Source organism: Squalius cephalus (genome assembly GCF_949319135.1).
Source record: "Squalius cephalus genome assembly, chromosome: 3".
Lineage (NCBI taxonomy): Eukaryota > Metazoa > Chordata > Actinopteri > Cypriniformes > Leuciscidae > Squalius > Squalius cephalus.
The window spans coordinates 14,075,775-14,098,421 of NC_137124.1; the positions used below are offsets into that span (position 1 = coordinate 14,075,775).

The 22,647-nt window shown below is 35.1% G+C and overlaps 1 protein-coding gene across 1 annotated transcript; it reads right to left on the reverse strand.

Moving 5' to 3' along the window:
• Positions 1 to 2,842: 2,842 nt before the first annotated feature.
• abhd2a (abhydrolase domain containing 2, acylglycerol lipase a) lies at positions 2,843 to 19,696 on the reverse strand. The gene is made up of 11 exons (XM_079865745.1): positions 19,509 to 19,696; positions 17,708 to 17,808; positions 15,986 to 16,201; positions 11,794 to 11,969; positions 11,114 to 11,281; positions 9,925 to 10,108; positions 7,124 to 7,216; positions 6,735 to 6,836; positions 5,733 to 5,802; positions 5,547 to 5,631; positions 2,843 to 4,241 (listed from the first exon to the last, which is right to left on the reverse strand). Exons 3-11 carry the CDS (start codon positions 16,192 to 16,194, stop codon positions 4,027 to 4,029), a joined length of 1,302 nt encoding a protein of 433 aa, XP_079721871.1. The 5' UTR covers positions 16,195 to 16,201; positions 17,708 to 17,808; positions 19,509 to 19,696; the 3' UTR covers positions 2,843 to 4,026.
• Positions 19,697 to 22,647: the final 2,951 nt, after the last annotated feature.

The following is a 22,647-nucleotide window of genomic DNA, read 5'->3' on the forward strand; positions in this document are numbered from 1 at the left end:
AAAAAAAAAAAAAAAAAAAAAATATATATATATATATATAAATAAACAGTTCCTCTAATTTGTAATAATAAATAGACTTAATAGAACATAATAGACTTCTTTCAAAAACATAAAAAAAAACCTTTTGAATGATATATATAATTTATCTTTTATAATTTATGTATATTTGTATATATATATATATATATATATATATATATATATATATATATATATATATGCACACATAATATGTATTTTAAAAATGGGTTTATCTGAATGAGTTGTTAGCAATATATTTAAAAGGTGAAAAAAAATAAAAAATAAAAATAATAAAGATAAATATCTGCCGGAGAAAAATAATGTAACAGCAACTCTGTTTTTTTAAACAAGAAAATAATTTATTTCTGGAACACAATAACCATTCTTGTAATAATAAATTATTCAATCACACACCATTTTTTTTTTCCAAATCAAAAACACACCAGTGATTGAGATATTATGCTGCATGGGGTTTTGAGGTCATGAAAATGACACATTCAAAAACCAGCCATCAAACGCAATAAACTGTAATGTGAATGTGGATCGAAATAAGAAAATTTAGTGCTATTCTGTAAAATAATCCCTTACAAGTGAGATTACAGGGGCATTGGGCAGTGTCAATCTGAAATCTTGAATATTCTTCTCTATATTCTGCAAATAGACAAATATTTTTTTTAATATATATATATATATATGGCCTTTCACTTTCTTTTTATAATTCCCATTTGTGACTGCAGCATGAATACATTTTCTCTGAACTCCATTTGACACAATAGCTAATGATCTCGGTTTGGCGTGGAGCAAAAGAGAAAATAATTCAGAGTGTTATTGCTGATCATCAAACAAAATAAATGTTCCTTGGTTTCCATAAACAATCAATATATTTCAACTAAACATTTATATTTTTTTTACCAGCCAATGCAAGTTTGTTGGTAGTTTTCATAAGCAGACATGGTGATATGATGCAAACATTAACGTACACATTTACAATCATACTTTTGTACATAAAAGAATAACAACATAAAAATAATGTAAAATACACATCAAACAAATTTGGTTAACATTTGCAGAGGATGTACAACATACGCATGGTTTTTTTTTTGTGCAAAAAGTAAGTGAGAGACATTCTGAAAGGCAAACTGGATCAAGTTACAGCAGAGATTGAATTTGCGCTGGTGTAAAAGGCCAAATAGATCCGATCACTGGAAACAGCCGAACACTGACACCCAATCAGGAGCTTTTTAGACTTACAACACCATTTTGCTGTTTTCCAAAGGTTCAAGAAATAAGACAAGAACAAATTCACACAACAAGACCTAACAGTGGAGGGGGGGGGGGGGACCTAAACGCTCTCTCTAAACCAATTAATACTAAATATCCAGATGGGATTTTCTGTGAAACTGCACATTCCCCTCAGTGCTTTTACACCCGATAACCCATAGGAGGCGTCGTTCAACTGCTAATTGCTAAAAAACAGTCTTGTCTTTTAACACTTATAACACTAAAAAGTGCCGTTGGCACCTTCTCCTTTAAGAAGATGCATCACGATTGACAGCTAAACACTAATAATGAAGGCAATTACGTATGTTAAGAACATATGACTGAGGGTTTCCAGCAATCGGTGACAGATCTTAACCATCAATTAAACAATATACTTAACACTACACAGGATATTTGATTGTTTTTTGGTCATCGAATGGCTTTTCCATTTTCTCCCTTGGAAACGCAAATAGTTTTGTGTGCAAGATTCGTCATTTTCTTTCACAGCTGCAGCATGATGATAAAGATCAATAAAGATCATGTAATCTCACAAAACCTGTCAAGAAGTGGCCAAGTAATATTTCATCCCAAAATCAAAAACTAATGGAAATTTCACCCTTAATTCTCAATGCGTCATATGTGTGTTGCTTGTAACAATATTGTTTTCATTGTAAGATGTTACAATAAGAAATTATTGGTGGAATATTGAGAAAAATGAAGGAAACTGCATAATAATGTAAAAATATATGTAGAAATATATATTTAAATGATCTAATTATATGATATATATCATTATAAATTATATATATTTAAGTATATGTATCATTTAAAAATTTTTCTTTCTTTCTTTTTGTAATGTGGGGTGAAATATGACCTGGGCATTTTGTGAAATTCACATTTATATGATGACTTCCCTGAAACAAATCAAGTCCAACTGCACTAAAGCGCTGTGTTAAAGGTTTTAGAGTCTGGAGAATCCGCACAGGACTTTGGAAACAACACTTTGAATGTTCCCTTCAAATTTTAAACATATATATTTTCCCCTCAGCATTTGATTATTCAAGTGGGTAAACAAGAAAAAAATAAAATAAATAAAGATTAGTTCCATTTCAGACAGTCTTGATACCAAGAGTAAAGAAACACAAATGTATCAAGTAATTGCACAAAACAGCGAAATGAAAATGAACAAGATAAAGAAAAAAGAAAGAAAAGAAAAATACATTAACACAAATCCCTTTAAGTAACCAGTTTTCACAGACATGCACCTAGCAATGCACTGTTGTCTCCCACTGGGTCCCAAATCCACACATTACACAATCTAGTTCTACCAACTTCAATGGTTCTCCACAAACACGAGTCAATACTGCAGCAACAGTGTCTGCTGTTCTCCAGCAGGATCTGAACGCAATGGGATTTGCCATCTAAAACTAGTGCTTGTGGTATCATAGAGGGCTTGTGATCAGGAGGAATCATCCAGGAATTTATTCAAGGTTTTCTCTCTCCCTCTTGTTTTCATTTTTAATCTCTAGATTTAACATGGTCGGCTAGTCTCTCTAGGCTCTTTATGACAACATAACGGATCATATGGCAAACATTATATAAAAGTGCTAAACAAAAACTGATCCGACTAGGAATGTGACTTGGATTCAACCGGCAAGGACTGGTATAGATTCACGCTTAATAAAGTTTCTCATCATACCCTGGTATACTTGAAAAGGTCTAGTTAGTTTTAAAATATGAGCGACGTGAATGCTAGGGCTGTGCTTAAACAGTTACCAGACCAAAAACCGAAGATAGCTACTTAATATCAAATGTTAATATGCACTCAAACGGTGTGCCGGTCGTATCCAGAAGCACACAGTGCCTGCATAACACTCACTTCCCATAAACTCACGTGTTACGTATAGTGAAGTTCGCCGGGTCTGTTTAATAAGATGGCTGGGCTGGGTGAATCTCACAAAAGTAGTCAAAAACAAAAGGAAGGAATTAATTATTTAGCTAAAAGAGATTTTTAAGGGCCATTACATTTTTGCATTGTGACATGCAATTATCATTACCTTGACATAAAATCTCATTCTCTTTAATATCATGTAAAAAAAAAAAAAAGAATTGAATTATAATCATAGTATTATTTGTTGCACTGCCTTTAGTTTATGCTGATTTAAACTATTGTATTACAGTAAAACATTACTGCGAGTATAGTGATTCACCACTGAGAAGAATTAAAGAAATTGACCAAAAATGTACCAAAAAAATTACCAATTACCAAAAAAATTTTAATTGTCCAAAAATAGGCGTCTTTCTATTTATGCAAAATATTGACTATTAATATTATCCAAAATATTACTCCCGCAACCCCTCCCCCCCCCCCTTGTCCTTTTTTGACTTTGGATGTTTTTGTGAGATTCACTCAGCTCTGTTAGACCTATTTAGCAGTGATAAACTAATCAGTTTTTAGTGTCCTAATTCGAGGGCAAGATATACTGATAATATCTAAACGACTACAAACTACAGTAAATATAAAAGGGTGCTCTCGCTACACCGGTTATTTGATTGTTTTTGGTCATCGAGTGGCTTTTCAGTTTTCTCCTTTGAAAAGTTGTTAGGATTCATGTCGTTGATAAACCGTGATACAAAAGAGAAACACATATTCCCCACTGACAGTGAACGCTTGAAAATAGTTGTCCGATCCCTCGTGTGCGCGGTGAAAATGTCTCAGTGGAGGTGCAACGGAGGCGGGGTCGGTTAGGATTTACTGTCTTGGCATTTGGTTTCGTTGGAATGGGCGCCTTGACTTAGGCACGGTGGTTTCTGTTTCTCCCACTGGCAGATGGCATTAACGTAGCCGACGATGACCTTGTCCATCCAGGTGAGGGGCTGAGGGAACAGCACAGCGCCCTCGAAGAAACCCAGGTGTCCACCGTGCAGTGTCAGTGCGAAGATCACGTTTTCTTTCTTTTCTGGAAGGTGAAAATGAACCAACGAATCTCAGAATTGCAACAACTCAAATACAGAGAATAGCATCTATTGTAGGCGGTGTGATGAAAGTCTCATGACGACACGAGTCATTTTATATCAGGGTAATAGTCAATATTTATAAAACACTCAGGTTTCCACCTCTGACTTCCTGTCACACTGACCCTGAGCAATAAAAAGGTTTCGATAGCACCGCCAATGTTGACCAGAGTTTGTCATAGTTTGCCTTATGACACAATTTTTTTATTATATACGAGTATGTTTAAACAAGTAGAGATCTCACGAGTCACATGCATTTATGTGGGGCTCTGTAGTAATTATGGGTGTTTTTGGCATATGAGGTCATAATCTAATAAAAGATCACTGTGGAAAAAGGCTGTAGGCATGTTGAAGAAGTAGGAGAAGCTATGCGAAGTGGGCAGAAATGACTAAAAGAAAAATACAGCCCTTAAAAAAGGAGGTGGTGGTAAAAAAAATTAGGTGGTGTTTTTAAGGCAAGCATAATTTTCAATATTTCAAAGTATATTCAATAATTAATAATTCACTATTCAATAATTTAAAGGGATAGTTCACCCAAAAATGAAAATTCCTTCAATTACTCAAGCTCAGGAATGAAGATCTTTCTGATGAAATCTGAGAGCTTTCTGTCCCTCCATAGACAGCTACGCAACTATACTTTGACGCTTCAAAAAGTTCATAAAGAGATTGTAAAACTAATCCATGTGAATTGAGCAGTTTAGTCCAAAATTTCTGAAGAGACATGACCGCATTATGTGATGAGCAGATTGAATTTAGGCTTTTATTCACATTTAAACATTGATCATCAGACAAAAACAGAAACTCAGCCGAACCTGCTTGACACATGAGAATGAACCTCATTGGTTCTTGCGAAAGCTCAAACGTGCTGCGTAACACAGGATATGTGCTTATAGATAAAAGGGAAATAATTCTGATGAAATGTAAAAAAAATAATTTGTCAAATAACAGCGATCGTTGTGATTATAATTTTAAGCAATATGACATGATATGACAAAATTGTGACTACATTTTCATTGATTACGAAGTCGCACCGATCATCGTGAAGTGAACAGATCATCCACTTTACCACTAGTTATAGCAATCTGGCGGCACATTTCTCATGGTCAAGCACATTTTCTTTGGAAAATGTGAAAAATTGAGTTGAGGATAAAATGAATAACTATTCTTTTGTATAATAAAAAACTACACTCTTTGGTTTTCCCCATGTCATTCTTTCCAGACTTTTGATAGTTTGGTGTGCAGTGCTGTACCTGCGAGTGTGCGAGGAATGGTGAGTAACGTGTTGTGCACAAGCGGATCATCGGCCGAGTTCACCAGCAGCAGAGGCACATTTATCTGCAACACAGCAAGAAAAACTAGTCACAAACAAGAAGCCAACACACATTTCCATAGACTCTCTAAAATGATTCACTAAATTCCATTATCATTTTACTCACATTATGAATGAAATGAACACAGCTCTCCTTCTCGTAGTATTCCTTCAGAGAGTTGTGACCATGGAATTTTCTAAAAAACAAATTGACATCTTTCTATACTAGAAATAGTATACTAATATACTTGTAGTATATTAGTATGCCTACTAATATAGCATTAGATATGAAGAACTAATAATATACATTTTTTATATAATTTATTATTTTAGGTTCATTTATAAATATACTACTGTTCATTTTTAATTAATTTTCTGAGTATTTTAATGTTTACAAATGTTAAAAACATTTGTTTATATGTAAAATTTCCCCGTGATTGACGGAATTTTCCACGGCCTTCACTATTATAAGGTAGGGGGCGCTATTACGCATATTCTGAAAGAATACAGTCTCAGGATCAAAACACAGGCAAAGAAGGGGGAGAAACCAGTGATAAAAGCATTGCTTATGCAAAAATGTTTCATTTTTTATGAAACGTATCATTCATGTGTTGATAAAAAAGAATGCATGAAGCTAGAGTAAATTTTTTTTTTTTTTTTTTTTAAAGCAGAGACTCTGTTCTTTCTTTTGAATATTGCATGTTCAGATATTCATACAACAAAATATCCTGTGGGCCATGAAAGTTTTGTGAACATTATCAAAAACGCTGGCTATGCTGGCAACTTTAAAAAAAAAAAAAAAAAAAAAAAAACCCTGGCAGGGAAAGAGTTAAACTAGATCCTGTAAATGAATGCATTGCTAACAGCATATAAGCACAATTTTATTGCGGTAACAGCTATGGTAAACATGGTATTCTATAAATAATAGCACAAAACATTCTCTGACAATCCAGAGTGAAGATTCAATTTCAGAGAACGTGACTTAAAATAACCCCTAAAAATACTACATACTATTTGTCAGTGTGTGTGGTCTATCACAATTCGAGTCTCAAAATGTGTATCTTGTCTCGGTTTCACAAGACCATTAGAAAATGACAAAAATCACATTTAGCAATTTCCCTGCACTCACCTCATGATGTTGTCATCGATCTGCATGAGCGATGTGGCAGTATAGAGCCGGCTCAGATCTGCATCCACCATTTTAGTGGAGCCCACACCGAACAAGGCGCCCCTGTTGAACCACAAAAAGAAACGCTTTCCTGACTCTGTTCAAATGACAACTCGGTGATTAGATTTGTATACTCTTACCACTCAGAAGGCAGTAAATTTATCTTGTTTTTGTATCATCAGAGACAGCATTACTGTAAGTTATTCTGAGGTCTCCTAATGGCTTGATTGCAAGAGAACATGTGAGCTCACAACAGTTTCAGGTGAAGAGTGAATATCACAGCTGGCCACTAAACAGTGCTCACAGTGAAATGTGTCAAGATTCAATGCCGAAGACAAGATGGACAGTACCTGTGGGACAAAATGATCTTCTTCATGTTGTCGGCCATCAGGAAGTTATAGAAACGACGACACTGGTCCCACTGCAGAAACGTCTCCTGAGCTCTGAAGTAAAACACACAACGCAGTTTAAAAAAGTGTGTATTTCTTTCATACTTTTGAATGTTATGATGCCTAAAAACACCAAATAAAAATCTAATGAAGTAAAAAAAAAAAAAAAAAAAATTCTATATTATATATATATATGAAGAGTTCAGATGCAAAAGCCTCTAAGTGCCATCTGAAATTTTCTTCTAGAATGATCATTTTTATCAGGCTTGTATATATAAGTTCAATAATTTCACTTAAATGGCCATGCAAATGACCTATTAATTGTCATTTAAGTGAAATCACTTAACCTAAATATACAAGCTTTATAAAAATGATCATTCTAGAAGAAAATTTCAGATGGCACTTAGAGGCTTTTGCATCTGAACTCTTCATATATATATATATATTTTTTTTTTTTTTTTTTTTACTTCATATAATATATTTACTTATAATTAATATATTACTTAATATATTTACATTTACTTCAAATATATATATATATATATATATATATATATATATATATATATATATATATATATATATTTTTTTTTTTTTTTTTTTTTTTTTATAAAATTTTATATATATAAAAAACAGGAATATTGTGAAATATTATTACAATTTAAAATAACCGTTTTCTATTTTAATATATTTTAAAATGTAATTTATTCCTGTGATGCAAAGCTGAATTTTCAGCATTACTCCATGTCACATGATCACAGAAATCATTCTAATATGCTGATTTGGTGCTCAAGAAATGTTTATTATTTTTATTATCAATGTTGAAAACAGTAATGTACAAATTTTGTCAGGATTCTTTGATGAATAGAAAGTTAAAAAGAACAGCATTTATCTGAAATAGAAAGCTTTTTTAACATAATACACTCACGTTCAAAAGTTTGGGGTCAAGACTATTTCACTAAAAGAAATCAATACTTCTATTCAGCAATCAAATACATTTATAATGTTACAAAATATTCTGTTTCAAATAAATGAAATATAACTTTCTATTCATCAAATAATCCTGAAAGATTATTTTTTTCAACATTGATAATAATAATGAATGATTTTTGAGCATCAAAATCAGCATATTAGAATGATTTCTGAAGGATCATGTGACTGAAGACTGGAGTAATGATGCTGAAAATTCATCATTGCATCACAGAAATAAATTATATTTTTGAAATATACTCAAATAGAAAACAGTTCTTTTAAATTGTCATAATATTTAACAATATTACTGTTTTTTTGTTTTGTTGGTATTTTTAATAAAAAAAAACAACAACAACACAGCCTTGGTGAGCATAAGAGACTTCTTTTAAAAACATGAAAAATATTACTGATCCCAAACCTTTTTGAACAGCAGTGTGTATATTATATATTATAATATATATGTTAGACTCATAATGCTGATTAAGTGGACCTAAAAACAAACAACTATGATATGCATGAGCCCTTCAATATCAATTCCAGCTAAATTCATAAGGTGCATTAAAAGGGATCTTGAATATAATAATCCGTCAGATAATCGGGGAGAGCAGATAAGCAGGGGCTTTATAGATTCAGTAATCCAGTCTGAAGGCAGAGCTAGACTGTTTGGCAGTGCCAAGTGTGTTGACATGCTGTAGAAAAGCCCAGCAGAGCTGCTGACAAACAGAACAGACAGCAAAGGTGTGGCCTCAGATTTACTGAAGTCCAAACACACCCACTGCATTCCAGAGCTGCTTCTGCTCAGCGGAACGGACATCACAAGTTTATTCTCTGACAGTGATGCTCACTGTTTAGTTGTTAGACCAGTTGCTATGGCGCTCTTTAGTGTGGACATGTCAACACTGACATCTTTATAGCCAGTGGGTACAACAAGTATACAATGACTTTTTTGTGGCTCGAAATATCCAAACATATCAAATTAGATTTACATATCCTGCAAATTTTAAGTCTATAATTAAATAATACTGTAAATACTTTATTTTCAGCATCATTACACCAGTCCTCAGTGTCACATGATCCTTCAGAAATCATTCTAATATGATGATTTGCTGCTCAAGAAACATTTCTTATGATTGTCAAAGTTGAAAACAGTTGCTGCTTCAAATTTCTAAAGTTAAAATCTTTTTAACATTTTGAACTTTTGATTCATTTAATGTATCCTTGGTGAATAAAAGTATTTATTTATTTCAACAACAAAAATTCTTACTGACTGGAACCTTTTGAATTGCATACAACTTTTGTGGCCAGATGATTCTTGTCGAATGTTCCTCATTTAATGTTGAAATAAAGGGTGCTTAGTACATTTGACTTCCTTTTGTAGGGTGCAAACATGCCCTGGAAATTCACAGGTTATGTCACTTCAATTTTTGAAGAGCACCGTTAGGGAGGCTCTATTCAGGCTAACAGAGATATGCTTGCACAAATGTACAAACAAATGAGCTTCATGCAATATGCAAACGTCAAGCGGAGAAAACAGGTGGACACAATACTGAGACCATCTGTGCCTCTTTTAAATAACTAAGTACAATGTACACACTGTTAGTTCTTATCTAGAGTTCAGTTGGAGTCCACTGAAAGCAGTCGTGAAATGGTCTAACTCGTACTCAAAGCAAGCTGGCAGAATTTGAATCTGGGCATTTCGCCCAACCCTGGCTTCATGAATCCCCGTTCCACACCCCTCTGGAGCGACATCAGGTATTATGTAGCTTCTGTCAGAGAACAGAGCGGCTCACCTTAGTGCACTGTAGCCCTGGCACACGCTAACACAGCACAGAACCCGCTCCTGGTTGGTACGGTTCTCTCCCAGGAACTTGCAGACGATATTTCCCCCCAGACTGAAGCCCACGACAATAAGTTTGGTTTGAGGATATGTTTTTTTAATGAAGCCAACCATTGCTGCGAACTCCCATGTACAACCTACGGAAAGAAAGAAAATACTTAGCAAATCCCATAATTTACTCAACCTCAAGCCATCTTAGGTGTATATGACTTTCTTATTCAGCCAAACACAATTAGAGTTATGTTAAAAAATACCCTGGCACTTCCAAGCTTTATAATGGGAGTGAACGGTGCCTTGGTTTTTGAAGCCAAAAAAGCACATCCTTCCATCATAAAAGTAATCCATACGGTTCCAGGGGATAAAAATCACTGGCTTCCGGTAACAGCCGTACGAAAGTCTAGTTCCGGCAGAAGAGCGACCTCTGACCCGACGCATGACGTAGGATGTAGGAATAGATGCATCTAGGGGTTCAAACAAATAGGGCTGGGCAACAAACGCAAGCTCTTCCACTATTTCTCTTTAAACGTTCTCGTTTCAGACTTCTAATTCATGACTGGTGTTTTGTTTTGCTCCATCCTCTGTGCTTCCACATTTGTCATGCGTTGGGTCAGAGTTCACTCTTCCACTGGAACTAGACTTGCGTATGGCCGCGTTACCGGAAGCCAGTGATTCTAGTTTATAAATTTATAAATATGGATATTTTTCCTACAAAAATGGATCGTTTCGCTTCAGAAAGCCTTTATTAACCCCCTGGAGCAATATGGATTAATTTTATGATGGATGGATGCGCTTTTTTGAGCTTCAAGATCTCAGTTACCATTAATTACCATTATAAAGCTTAGAGCAGTCAGGATATTTTTTTAATATAACTCCGGAGACGCTGGTTTGAGTCTTACTCGGAGCGGGGCAAATAGGGCCAGAGGGGTTACAAACTGTAATAATAAGGGTGTGATCACACTTGGCATGTTTGGTTCGATTGCTCTGTTAGTGCGGTTCATTTGAACATCCAGACCCTGGTGCGCACCAAACAAGCTTTAATTAATAACTTGAAAAGTGCCTAATTCATTCATAGTATCACCCCAGAAATACAACATTTCCTGGATAAACACATTTGTTCATCATAATGCATAAAAGTCTCGTACCGTAGGTGAACATGCGAGGGGAGGTGAGCTCAATGTTCGGCAAGGCCCCGAGGTGATTGAGCACAGCACATCGGTAGCCCTGTTTCTGCGAATGGTCCACAAAGGTGCGGATATAGTGCTTCTCACTGTGGTTCCCAATGCCAGGACAAATGACCATGGTGACGTCCTCTGTGAAACCAACACAAAACATTAAGAGCGCTTGCTATGGAAGAAATGACACATGCAGACAAATACATGCAAATGTATGCAGACAAATGCTTGAGTTGATCAGCATTACTAAGCAAATGTGGTGCGTTTATCTTTTCTTTTCCAGGTAATGTGTCACAATGTTGGCACAAAGCAAACAAGGGTAAAATACAATGTTTCTATAACAACAAAACTGCATAAACTCCACTTTCTAATGCACTGACATGATGCAATAGGACAGATGGATGTTTTATTTAATTTATATACTTTATTAATTTAATTTCTGTGCTGTATTCATCTTAAATATCAACATAATATTTACGGTCTTGCTTTATTTAATATCTCTTTTTCAGAAGAACGATGAGTAAGCAAACCATTCAAATGTAATTTAAGTGATACTGTCTCCTTGAACCTGAGCGCGACATTCATTTATCAGGTTTCCACATAGCAGAGTAGTGTTACAGACTAAATGCGCCCGACTACGTGGCACTGACCTCCGGACTGATGATCCGCCAAGGGTTCAAAGAGGTCAAAAGTTGCAGTGGCCCCGTCCTGCATTGGCAGATATTTGCGCAGGCCGAACGGGTGAGGTGAACTGACCCGACCCAACTTTCCATAGAGGGCTGTCTGCAGATGACCGCTTTTACCCCATAGCAGAGGAGGAATGTACCTAGAACATGAAACAAAATCTCAGGTTTACACAGAGGTACATGGTTTGATTTTGTGCCCAACTAAAAACTTTAGTGGCCTATACTCAGCTCAGATGGATGAGAATTATTCGAAAACAAAAATAGGTGCAATAGGTGTGGCATAGCCTAGGTCATTCCGAAAAACAAAAGAAACTGCTATTAAATCAATGGTTAAGATTGTGTTTCTAGGTTCATGTTTCATCAAAAGAAAACATACAGAATGTGCATATTTTTCTGATGATTATGAACGATTAGTGTAGCGGCCCACATTTCTGCAGTGCTTTAAGGTTTGTTTCTGGGTCTGTATACTAACAGCAGGCACTGGGACAGGTCACCATGCGGCATCACAGAGGTGCACGCTGCAGTTATGTAACAGTGCCGCCCACCAATTAGGCTTTAACCAATTACACACTGACCCTTTGCTAAGCTTGTAGGTTGTATGTGTAACAGTCTCATGGGAATGAACTGGATTTCTTTGTGAACAACATGATTTTTGGTGAAATGTGCTCATGAAGTGGTTATGGATATTACACTTGTGTAGGCAGGATGAAGTAAAAGCATTTTTATCAGCTGTTTGTCTTTAAAAAAATATATAAGAAATTATACAATTACTGTGATAAAAAGGCAGAGGTCCAAAATACAGAAAATAGAGAAAGGTTTTTCCACTGACAACTGAAAAAAGCTTTATTTTATAGTGAACAAAACTATTAGTCAGTTCTGTGTTCTGTGAAGGGCATAGTTACTTGCAATCGCCACTACTATCATCTCAATTCATACATAACTAATACAAAATAAACTGTTCAAAAGTTTGGGGTCAGAAAGAAATTAATACTTTTACTCAGCAAGGACACATTAAATGTATCAAGTGACAGCAAAAACCTTTACAATCTAACAAAGCTCTCAAATAAATGCTGTTCTTTTGAACTTTCTATTGATTAAAGAATCTTAAAAAACAAATGCATCTCAGTTTTCAGCGTTAAAAGCAAGAAATGTGTCTTGAGCGGCAAATCAGCATATTAGAATGATTTTTCTAAAATATCATGTGACAATGAATACTGTAGTAAAGCTGAAAATTCACCATTGCATCACATAAAGAAATGATATTTGTAAATATTAAAATACCTTATTTCAAGCTGTGATACTATTTAACAATATTACTGTTTTTACTGTATTTGTGATCATATAAATGCAGCCTTGGTGAGCATAAGAGACTACTTTCAAAAGCACAAAAAAAATGTTTGTACTGTACTACTAATATTTTTAACATGATTATTTGCAGCTAACGCAGGGATCATTACTGAAGACATAAATGTTTATTTGTGAATAATGGTTGACATGAATTTTAATTAATAGCATGAACTTTAGGACTTATTTATATTTGAAAAGGGGCAAAAATTAAAGGTACAGTATGCCATTTCTGAGAAACGCAGGTGAAAGTGGATCGGACAGAGCAGCACAACACACTTGAAGCCAATGAACAGTAGGGACATATTTTTTTAATTAAACAAAAAAGGCTTCTTGAAATTTTAATTAATCTGTAAAGTTAAGTAACAACAATACATGAAATGTTAAGCAGATTTCCTCGAATAACCAAGTGATATAAAAACACTACAATATTCTAGGTAAAAATTCTCAGGATAAACATTCCATAAGACTCTTTCTCATTGACAATGATTCAACTTGACCCTCCTTTACTCTGATAATCCAGACCACTTAAACCACGTTTATTCCCACAAAGTGAGGCTAAAAAACAGCAGTAAACAAAGTACACAGAACACCTTCCACATCTTTCCTATCTCACTGTCACTGCGATCTAATCCACACCTCCTGAAGTATTACATAAGATGCTCTCACGATAGCATCAAGCGTAGCTGCATATCCAGTGTCTATTATATGTGATTTCCCTTAAAATATCGGTTATGAGATGTGAGGGAAAGCCCGGCTGGTTTAATCTGCTCACTGTGACACGGTCAAATAAGACAAGAGGATCAGCACAGAGGGTTTTACCATAAAAAACAAGACATTTGAGGTGAGTTAAGTTCCTAGGGCAGATAAAAATAAGCAACACAAATGCATACTCGCTTTAAATAACCAGGAATGTTGACAAACAAGACTTGAGTGTTACTTAACTAACCACAGAACTGTATAGAAACGGGCTTTTTTGTTCCCTGTACTTCATCTTGTACCATTCCTCTCTTTGTTGACTGAGCTGCAGTCATCCGCAAGCAATAAAGATAAAAAAAAAAAAAAAAGGAAGCATGCAGCGGCACGGCTGCGTTGGCGTGACACGCCTAATAATGCTCCAAAGTCCAGACCCACAATGCAACATCACAGGCATGCACGCCTATTATCAATGCTTGAAATAATAACCTACGGATCTTCAAACTCTGACTGGTCTAAACCCGTTGTTTTCTTAAAAGGCGTTTTGCTAGACAATCCTCTAGCCAAACAAACATGGGAGAAGTTAAATGTGGCACTGAAGAGATAAGGATAAGTACAGACAATGGGCTGTTTTTTTTGTCGATTGATCTCTTGGTGTAGTAGCTGTACTGGAAAATAATGATTACATAACCAGCTGGGAGTCACTTTGGGTAACAAAAGTAACACCAACCCGCACAGTGCAACAGACAACTTCGGAGGTCAACGCGTGCAAAACGGCCTCCAGAAGACATGTTTCTCATTTTAATTGCAGATTCTGTGCTACAACAAGAAAATGAACGATTACAATCACGTGGAATTGAAACATTGATATTGCCAGGAGGACTAACAGTGGCTTGATGAATCACCCTGTCAAGTGTATTACACACTATACAATAGCAGTGCAGGTACACAAACATTTCTGCTGATGTTATTGGAAAGGCATGCTTTGTCTTGGCCTCAAATATGAACGGTATAATAACCATATGTTGTTTCAGTTCACAATAAATTCTTGAAGCAGCACCTCACTGTTTACATGAACTGTTGTTGTTGGATTTGAGCGTGAAAAAGCCTATATTTCATTCAAATTTGTTTTCAAAATAGTTTTAATAATCGAAATAAAACTGAAATACAATTAACGCTAAAAAGAAATATAAAGAAAATCATAAAAATGACAAAATTAAAGTGAAAACTGAAAATATAAAAGACAAATCTAAGATAATTTAAAATATTAATGAACACTATAAATAAGACAGCTACAGTGATGGAATCTGCTAATAATAATACCATGGTACTGAATGCGTTCAATATTCATATACCATGGCTTTTACATGGCAGTCTAAGTTAATTCAAAGAATACTAATACATGTCTAAAAAAACATGGAATTACCATGGTGCCAAGTACAAAACATGGTACTACCACGGTATTTTGGGAAATGCACATTATAGGTCCGGACTTAGACAGTTTGGGGTCAACAGAAGTCTCTTATCTTCACCAAGGCTGCATTTATTTGATCGAAAATAGAGTAAAACAGTATTATTATAATCTAAAATAACTGTTTTAATATATTTTAGATTTATTACTTTATTCCTGTGAATTCTCAGCATCATTACTCCAGTCTTCAGTGTCACATGACTGTTCAGAAATCATTCTAATATTCTGATTTGCTGCTCAAGAAACATGCATTATTATTATCATCAATGTTGAGAACAGTTGTGGTGCTTAATATTTTTGTGGAAACTTTGAAACATTTTTTAAAAATTCTTTGAGGAATAGAAAGTTCATTAGAAGAGCATTAACTTGAAATAGAAACCAAAAATTATAAATGTCATAACGGTCACTTCTTGCTAAATAAAAGTATTAATTTCTCCAAAAAAATTATCGTTCTGATCGCCAAACTTTTGAACAATAGTGTATATTTATGCAAGTGATTCTAGGAGCACCGCATTAGTCTTAGCAACCACATGCTAAAAGCAGCGCAGTTTCAAGAACAGCCTCTAAGCTATTCTGAGACGTGGTTTACTCACTCAGTAGACACGGTAACTGCAGTGAAATGATAATCTAAACTGTCACACTCACTCTTTGGTCAGGATAGGACAGGACTTGAGCAGGAAGTGGTTGAGTGTTGTATCCTGGTAGGTGAGGTCGGGTGGAGCTGTGGGACTTTTCAAGTTTAGGCACCGGACGATGACGTAAAGAACTGTGGCCACCGCTGCCAACTTCATTCCGTCAAACATCGCGGGCATCTCCGGTGCCACCGTGTACACTTCCGATTCGTGAGTGTTCATAGTTGCGCTGAAAATAAACCACAACAGACGAACATCAGCGTTTCACTGTAGCATAAGAAGAGTTATTTTAACATCAGTGTAAACCACAGGGTTAAGGGTTTCAGGAAGGCCTACATTAGGGTTATTTAGTTCACAGAAACTGAATAACCAAATGTGAAAATAAAACACTGCTTAGTTTTCACTGTATGAATTAAATATATACTGATTCTTATTAAAGCTACAAAAGTTATTCAGCCAAGAGCAGTGAGTGATTTTCTCATTGTCTTTTGTTCATGACCCCAGTTATTGCAAGCTGTTTCGATATGCATATACAATACAATGAAGAATAAAGGATGCTCTGTGAGGTCACATGACTTTATATGAGGATCTATATTTGGTTTAAAATATTCCAATGTGCAGTCAGACAAATGGAAAACAACACAGTTGCCCTCGACCAAAGATTTTTCTAGTCGACAGGTAGTTGTTAAAGCCATTAGTCGACTAGTTGCACTTTTATGATATTAATTTAATTACTTAAATATACTGGAGGTATGGGCTGAGAGAGAATATGTAATATTGCTACATTACAGAGAAATATTACAGAGAAATACTAACACTCAGGCACAAACACTTGGATCCGCGCCTAATAATAGTGCACATTATCTAGATTAAGGTTAGCATGAGCGGATATGTAAAGTGGCATTAGCCATATTTGAGGTCAGTGAACAATAGGCGAACGTTTGGATTTCTTGCCCGACATAATTACCACACAGACCAGCCGTATTAACAGTCTCTCCATCATGGAGTGTGTGATAATTACAACGATAATGATACAGTTCTAGATATCATTCTAAATATAAAAGAATAGCAGAGTCCACACCACAACTATAACGGCACAGACAAACAATATCATTGGACATTCATTTTTCCAGCTGACGAACAATAAAAACCTAGACAGCCAATCAAAATCACTCTTTTCCCACCTGCGTTTTTTTTATTATTTATTATTAAGTTGCCAGCCACTGTCAGCGGTTATGGTCATTTTTATAAAAAATTGCATGGCCCGCAGAATAGTTTGTTGTATGAATATATAAACATGCAATATATAAAAAGAAAGAACTGCTTTTAAATTTTATTTTAGCTTCATATATTCTTTTTTTAATCAACACTTGTGTGTGGATAAGTTTCATAAAAAAGCTAAATTTTGAGCAAAAAAATTGTGTTTTTGTCAAAGACTACGTCTGGATCAGATTAAGTACAATGATCAAAACACAGATGGAGTCAATCGAGTCCATCAACACCCCTAAAGCTTGCACAGTCCTACCCACTTCCTGGGGAAAGAGTTAAAGAGCTCTCAGGCATTTAAAACAGCAGATGACAAATCTGCAGCGCTCGCTTATAATAAACAGAACAATATCATGCGCTGGCGTGGACACTTACACTGTATAGTCATCGTCCTGGTGTGAATGGGCCTTTAGGAGAAAGCTATTCAAACAATAGCTAGTTAATAACAGAAACTGATGGAGTAACTTACTTTGTAGTTTAGATGGGGTCCTTGAATGTGATTTCGTATTCTCTGATGAAGAGCGAGGATATTGTGGGCGTGGATTTTAGGTCACAGTGATCTGGTCAATTCTTTGAAGAAGGAAAAGAAAGAACAGTGACACGCATTAGAAACGATAAGATAAGGTTAATGACGACTAACAGTGTCAATAAGTACCAAGCCCATGGTAATACCTTAACTAGCAGCTGTATGCATATTAAAGGAATAATTCACCCAAAATGGCAGTTCTCACCCCCATCTCATTACAAATGTATGATTTTCTTTCTTTAGTGGAACACAAAAGAGTTATGTAAATTGAGTGCTAAATTAAAGGAAATTTCTTGATTTCAATTAGATAATCTTAAGGCACAGGGTACTTGATCTAGCCCTGCTAACTCAGGAAGACTTCAATTTTTAATTGTGAGGAAATGCACCTGTCAACTTGATTCCCTGAGACCATGCTCATGCACATGCATTAAGTTCACAAATGCACTACATGTGAATTTTGTCCCCTAATTAAAAGAGGAAGACTGCATTTGTTTTTGTATCCATCCATGAGGATGATCTTTGTGAAATTAATCTGAATGAATAAAATGAATACAATCGTACATTATAAAGCAAATACAGCCAGCAACAATCACTAATCAAAGATAATCCAAAACGATCCAAATTTGGCGCGTAATCTCCTATACAATTATGTGAGAGCAAAAATCACCTTGAAGAGAAATATAATTAAAAATATATACTATACAATTTTGTTTTACAAAATCCCATTAATCACATCAATAAACGTAATTACATAACACTTAACAGGTCATTATATCATTCGAACACGTCAGCATCATAAAACTTAGCCTTGTATTGTTCATTCAATTCATATTTAAATATGTTTAGATGGATGGAAACTATATAACATATCAGTGGAAATAATGTTTGTATACAGCACATACACACGGTTTAGAAGTATTTATATAGCATTTGTTGTACTTCTCCATTTTAATATAAATCATAAGCTTATTAGTGTAATTGAGTAATAAACAATCATAATGCACAATGAACATCATCAATAAAAATAATGGAAATAGTAAATGTAAAACCTCATGGTTGCATTAACTTACAGTAATGAGAATAGAGGGGTAAAATCTGATTAACTGTCATCAAAGTAATGTTACTTCATTTTCACACACACTTACATATTATATTTAACCTGGACATGCTCTCCACAGGCACTGATTAATGGCATTGAAATGCTCAAGGTGTTTAAATATCAAAAAGTATTTATGAGAATATTATTAAAGCACATAAAGAGTTAAACACACACTTAATGATGGTGTTATGATGATCGTGACAGTGTGGTGATTGTAAGTGTATCCTGCAAAATAAGGCCCAGCATCTGCCATTACTTCAAAACAACCTCACATACTGACATTTCCTGTGATTTTTAGATTTTTATACACACTGTGGATGTGAATGTCTACGGAAAACAAGTGGCATTGCAGATGTCAAAAGGGTAAACAGGAATCATCTGTCCATGATGTTAGTGTGATGGACAACGTTACGTCTACATGACATAAAACGTTATATACAAACATCCGCTTAATACATAATTAATGGGGGGAAAAAACACTAGGCTGATTTGATAAACATAACAAAAAAATAGACTTATGTTAAAAAACCCCGCAGAATGTTGTTTAGATGAGCAGTGTAAACAGGAAAAAGAGACGACACCCCTACACATACATATTAAGTAGAATAAAACGCATCGTGTTCAGTGCAGATGAACGCATCATACCTCGTTCCCCAATCTATCACAGACAGCTCCCTTTCTGTATTGGTCAAACGTAGATTTGTCCTCTCTCCTTAGGACACGGTGTGTTTACTTAGCGTTGTATTATCCGCGGTCCCCTTTCTAGCATTTTCTTCTTTCTCGTCTCATCTACAGACAGACAGACGCGCAACGCACTTCCTGCTTTAGAAGAAGTCATTAACATATCACGCGCCCTATTGGCTAAATAAAGCAGTTATGTCATAGAGCACCGCCTCCTTTTTAGAGTGCACGTTTTAAGAGCATGTTCTGGCTGCAAATGAGAGGAAGGTGGTTGAAATTATACGCCTCTGGAGTTCAAAAATAATAATAACACAAATTATTTTGTGTTTGACCACAATGTCGTCTAACTGTATTACAGTATACAATGTATATTTGTTTTTGTATATTGTGTACAATGTATATATATGTGCCGATAACTGCCCTTGTCACCTACTATTTTTATTCTTCTTCTCTTTTTTAACCGTTGTCCCCATAATCAGACATGTCTCTAAATATTCATTAGTGTTCTTAAGTGGTGTTTAGTATAGAATGTCAGTTTTTGTGCAGCTGTTTAGTAGCGAGCTCTATCTTGTTTAACAGCTGCAGGTTGTTATTGGTTGCAAACTAGCTCCACCTTGTGAAATGGCATTATATATTTTTGAAGTGCATTATGGAGATTAGACGATTAGTTCATATTTTATAGACTAGAACATACAAAATATAATACATACAGTTCTACTTCTCTTGGCTAGATAATAGATTGACATTGTTCAGAAGAGTAGTGTGATCTATACCAACCATGACATTATTTTAAAAGGACATTTTTAACACTTTTTTTGAACATCTCCTGTCTGTTCCAGTAGGGGGCGGAGCTCAAACAAAATGTAAATATTCCCCTGGACCAAAAGGCATATTTAAACTCTCAAATGCTAAATGTTGAACTTAGGTATTTGTTTAGTGTTTAGAATTTTAATGGTGATGGGGTGTTCAAAAGTGCAAACATGGACTACAACTGAAGCTTCCCACTCGTGTTTACAACATTGTGGTGGCGTTCATGTGCGTTCAACTCGTAAATAAGATCTTTACGAGATGATTTGAACGCACCAACAGTACTCATAAAAGAGTATAGGCAAAAAGTACACGGATAACCTGCTTCGGGTTAAATTCTGAAGTGTGAATAGGCCTAAAATGGACACTTACTATCCCATGAGGCCACGGGAGAGGATTTGTGAATGGCAGTGAAGCAATGTAACTGACACTGGTTGGTCACGTGATGATGATGACAGTAGTGCGTCCAGATTACATTCATCCTACACATTCATACTTAGTGACACACATTATGGCCCTACATATTAAGCAGAGTTAGAGTATTTGAAAGAGTATTTAAATTGTGTCAATTGGCTGACGATATATGTTTCTCAAAAATGAGAGTGGTTAATTGTAGGCTATTAAAGAGTTTTCCTCGGGTCTTAAAATTAATATAAACAAATTGCATGTAATTTAACAGAAGTGTTTTTTATTTTTAATGGAGGAATATCCAGAATATACATTATTTGAGAAAGGACATATTATGTAAACAAAACAACAAAGGTGGATTATCTGTGCTTGTTTTGAAATGTTAAACAGTACATTCAAGGTTAATTGGTTTATTGGTTTAAGATAATTATAGTATGTGGTATACATTTCCAAAACACGTGTTTGATATGTTGGGTGGTATAGATCTTTTGTTGAGATGTGATTGTAAAATTGATAAACTGCGTGTGAAATTATAGCTAAATTCCATACAAGCTTTATTGGCCTGTATACTGGTGTTTTAGCACAATTTTTCCCCAAATAAATATATAATTTGGAATAATAGATGCATTCAAAAATAGATCTCTCTTCTATAATAGTTGGTATGAAAATAATATTATATTAGTTAGACAACTTTTAAACTCAAATGGTAATGATCTTTATTAAAAATTTTGTTGAAGTGATTCTTCTGAGGCAATATGTTTCTAAGTGACATTGATATTCTGAAACACAGCTGTACTAATAAACATATTAGGAATATTTTAACAGGTGAAACAGCTGTACTCATAAAAGCTCATTGTGGACCAATGTATTTAGAAATATAAACTGGAATAAAGTGGTGTATTTGTGAAGCATACTGTTTAAATAATAAAGTAAAAGATGTTAAGATTTAAACATTTGCATGGGATAATCCAGCTAAAAGTGTGTTAGAGAGGATTAATTTAGATATTGATTATTCATGTGAAATTTGTATCTGTTTTGTAATTGTATATACTTATTTATGGGTGGATGTGGAAAGTTTCATTAGAAGGAAAACAAATGTTATAATTAAATTCAATAGTTTTGATATATACATTATTCCAATGAAAGTAATAATAATAATATGTTTTACTTTTATTGTACAAATATTTTTATTATTTTGGGAAAAAAGAAATGGTCAGGATCTAAGCCAAATTGTATTCATTTTCTTCAGGAGACTAATGATTATTGCGCCAGTCTGAACATTCAAAAAAACACATTCATACTATAGAACATACTTTTTTTAGTGGTCATGAAGTAGGCTACATAGCCTACTTATTCAAACTCATTAGCCTAGTGTGTGTGTGTGTGTGTGTGTGTGTGTGTGTGTGTGTGTGTGTGTGTGTGTGTGTTGCCCTGTCCCAAATGGCACACTTCATTATCATAGACTGCAAAAAAATAGTTCATTATGCACTTTGGGTCTTTCGCGCGTCCGTTAAGTCCGTGAGAGCGTGTCCCATTTGTCATTAGGTTTCAGAAAGGTGCTCGCCAGCGCCCCCTATGCAGTCGATATGCGCCCTCGATGCGCACTTTTGAAGAGCCTGCACTGAAGCGAGCTCAAAGCTGCAGTCAAAGCGGCGTTACGTCAAGAAAGTGCGGACTCGTAGGGAAACCGCGAGTGCTTAGGGTCCCGTTTGGGACAGGGCCTGTGTGTGTGTGTGTGTGTGTGTGTGTGTATTAGATCACGTTACCTGATTCAGCCAATGGCAGCACGGAGCAAAAGTTAAGCAAGCAATATTTCACTTTAATACAAGTTACAGAAAGAAAGAAAGAAAGAAAGAAAGAAAGAAAGAAAGAAAGAAAGAAAGAAAGA